This window comes from Myotis davidii, unplaced genomic scaffold (genome assembly GCF_000327345.1).
Source record: "Myotis davidii unplaced genomic scaffold, ASM32734v1 scaffold609, whole genome shotgun sequence".
Classification (NCBI taxonomy): Eukaryota; Metazoa; Chordata; class Mammalia; order Chiroptera; family Vespertilionidae; genus Myotis; species Myotis davidii.
In genome coordinates this window covers 1,203,495-1,206,805 of record NW_006300164.1, presented here as the reverse complement: position 1 = coordinate 1,206,805, position 3,311 = coordinate 1,203,495, and the positions used below count along the sequence as shown (strand labels likewise).

The window sequence follows — 3,311 nt, the reverse complement described above, 5'->3', positions numbered from 1 at the left end:
ACGTCAGCCTGGCCCCTCGGGAACTGCATGCAGGAGGCTGGGCGCCCATGCCCGCGGTGGGGCCACCACATGGGTCCCCTGTCCCTGCCCATCCTAGTTCCTGCCTGTCCCACCAGGGCCGCGATCCAACACCCCAAGCCCAGACGGGAGCCAAGTGTTCTCCATGACACTGGGGCCCTCAGACAATGCGCCCCCATCTCGCTCCAAGCGCACGCACCACTCTCAGCTCAGTGAGCTTTAGAAAAGGAAGAGCAGAACGGGCACCTGTGAAGGCGGACAGAGCCACAGCGCCCATCTGCCGGGGCCACAGCCAGGCCTCCCACTGCCCACCGCCCCGGTGGCTCTGGGTCCCTGAAGTCCTGGACGTTACTCAGCGCCGCCTGCTGTCCCCCGACTCCAGCAGCACATGAGCAGGGCGCTGCGGGGGCTCTGACCGCGGCCACGCTCCCTGGGCAGACACACCTGCCCTGGACACTGACCACCAGTCCAGTATCTTCCATCAGCCCCGCCCCACGGCACGGCCAACCCCTCCTCTGTCCCTCCAAGGCGGCACCTCTACCTGTCCAGGTGCAGGCGACGCCCAGGGCTCCCTGGTCCGAGCAATTGGCTGACACAAATAACAACCACAGAACCGGGCTGACTCGAGGGCGGGCCTCCCAGCCGGGCCACCCCACCCCCGCGGTGACACTCACGTTGTCCCGGATGTTGATGTCCGAGCCCTTGGACAGCAGCAGCTTCACCAAGTCCACGTGCTTGTACTCAGTGGCCCAGATCATGGGCGTCCAGCCACCATCATCCTAATTTCAAAAGAACGCAATTCCAGCGCCGGCACAGAGGGCGAGCTCCCTCAGCCTGCAGGCCGCCCGCCGTGGGGTGCCGGCAAGGAAACCGAAGCTCAGGGCGCTGCCCCAGGTGTCTTGGCGAGGGCAGGACAGAGCCAGGACTGGCCCCGACTGACCCGCAAACCCCTGAACAGGCCCATGCATGTGACCAAGTCACAGGAGAAAAGAACGGCCCCGCTGCTGACCAGCCCCGCCCAGGGCCAGGTCGGCTGGAGGCGGCCACTGCAGGGACGGCGTCTGCTCCTCCCTCCGGTCCCAGTGGCCCTGGACACTGAGCACGAAGCAAGAGCTTCGGCGAGAACTGCACATGGGGACCCGGTGCAGCGGGGGAGGGGCGAGGGGCGGAGGGTGTGGCTCACCTGGCAGTTGACATCCATCTGCCCGTTGGAAAGCAGGTACTGGACCACCTCGTAGTGGCCTTTCTTGGCAGCCAGGTGCAAGCAGGTGGAGCCCTCTGCATCCTACAACACAAAGGCCATGGGTCAGACACACCTGGACCTGCAGGCCGCCTGACGTGGGGACAGAGGTGCTAGGAATGGGAAACCTGGGGGGTGGGGCCTTGCTCAAGGTCACAGGCCAGGACCCCAGCTCTGCCCACAGCCCGACCAGCTCCCGACGACACTGACGGCTCTCAGTGAGTCTCCACCTCCGTGGTGAAGTGTTCTAAGTGTGGCGTGCTCTTGGCTGCTGTGGTACATGGAACTGCTTTCTGAACTTCCTCTCTGGATGGTCCGGCAACAAGTGCGGAGAGACACACCTGCCTGTGTCTGCCCTGACTCTGCTGCTGTTACTCTTCACCCGGGGACAGTTCTCATTGCTTTTTAGGGGGGTGGGGGGAGCGGGAGGGGGAGACACACCGATGGGTCGCCTCCTGCACGTGTTCCAACCAGGGTTGAAAACCGAACTTGCAACCCAGTTACGTGCCCTTAACCGGGAATCGAACCCGAGACCCTTCAGTTCCAGGGTCGATGCTCTAACCACTGAGCCCGGCCAGGGCTCTGCACTGACTTTGTGTCAGGCGACTCCCCTGCACACACGCATCGGTCTAACTGCTCGGCCCTGGACTCGCGGGGGACTCTACAGGCGAGACCAGGCCTCTGTAGCGTCGTTCTGCGTCTTCCTTCCCAGCTGGGACCCTTTCCTTCCTCTCCCCCGCTCACTGCAGCAGGTAGAAGGCCGCTCCCCGCCTCGCACGCACCTTGGGGTCCACGAGGGCCCCAGCCTTGATGAGGTATCTCACTGCGTCCAGGTGGTTGTTCTCGGCCGCCTCCATCAGCGGGGTCCGCTGGTCCTCCGAGCAGGTGTCGATGTTGGCTCCTGCCTGCGGGGAGGGACAGTGGCGAGTGGAAAGCGGCTCCTGCAGCCACCCCCGGGGAGGACGGGGCACCTCACACGCACCTTGGGGTCCACGAGGGCCCCAGCCTTGATGAGGTATCTCACTGCGTCCAGGTGGTTGTTCTCGGCCGCCTCCATCAGCGGGGTCCGCTGGTCCTCCGAGCAGGTGTCGATGTTGGCTCCTGCCTGCGGGGAGGGACAGTGGCGAGTGGAAAGCGGCTCCTGCAGCCACCCCCGGGGAGGACGGGGCACCTCACACGCTTCACTCTCGAATGGAAAGATGGCCCAGCTGCGCTCGCCCTTCCCACTGCGCAGCCTGGTCGCACTTTCCCATCGAACGCGCAGACCTAGCTATCGCCATCACAGCTCTGGCTCACGAGGAGCGTTCACTTCTAAATGAATTGGACAGAAATGTCACAGCGCAGCCAGGGCAGCACCTTCAGAAATGAGGAGGAAGGCGACAGCCCCTAAAACCGCAAAGGGGTGCAGAGGGGCCCCCGCGAGGCCGCAGGAGGTGCTGAGGTGACCTGCATGACCGCAGGACATCTGCTTAGCGTCGCCCGGCCCGTTCTCTGGAATCCTCGCCAAAATACCCAGAACCTTCCGTGTATTTTGCAGCGATTGCTTGTTTTTCCTAAAGAGTGTGAACCTCAGAAACCACGGGGCGGGTGGGGGGGTGCACAGGCCACGCTCTGAGTCTGACACGCGGGCGGGCCTGACCGAGCTGGTCACGAGCGAGAGGCAAAGGCGAGGCAGCTGAAACCCACAGGGGGAGGAAGCATCACACCTTAGACCGGTGGACACACAGCTAATATTTCGTTCCTAAAATAAATATTTACCATGGGACAGGCTGAGTGCTAGTTGTTACTTTCAGCCATTAAAACACAAAACGAACCTGGACTGGCTCCCATGGAAACCGAGACAGACAGAGACGCGCTCCTTTCCCAGGTCAGAGGTCAGAGGCCTGCCCAACAGGTTAGACACGGGCACGGGCACAAGGTCAATTTCCAAAACATGAAAGCTCAAAGCCAAGGAAGGCGGCCCGTCCGAGGGCCCAGTCGGCCCAGAACCCCACAGCAGCTGATTTTAATGATGAAGTTGCCACACGACGTGCGATAGCCGGACACGTGGCTG

General features: G+C 62.8%; 1 protein-coding gene across 1 annotated transcript in view; it reads right to left on the bottom strand.

The window, feature by feature from the left end:
* The window catches only part of EHMT1 (euchromatic histone-lysine N-methyltransferase 1), a 48,722-nt gene that overhangs the window by 11,414 nt on the left and 33,997 nt on the right, over positions 1-3,311 (bottom strand). The window contains 3 exon segments of the mRNA XM_015572354.1: positions 693-797; positions 1,202-1,303; positions 2,241-2,363. Of these exon segments, the coding sequence (XP_015427840.1) occupies positions 693-797; positions 1,202-1,303; positions 2,241-2,363 (330 nt within the window).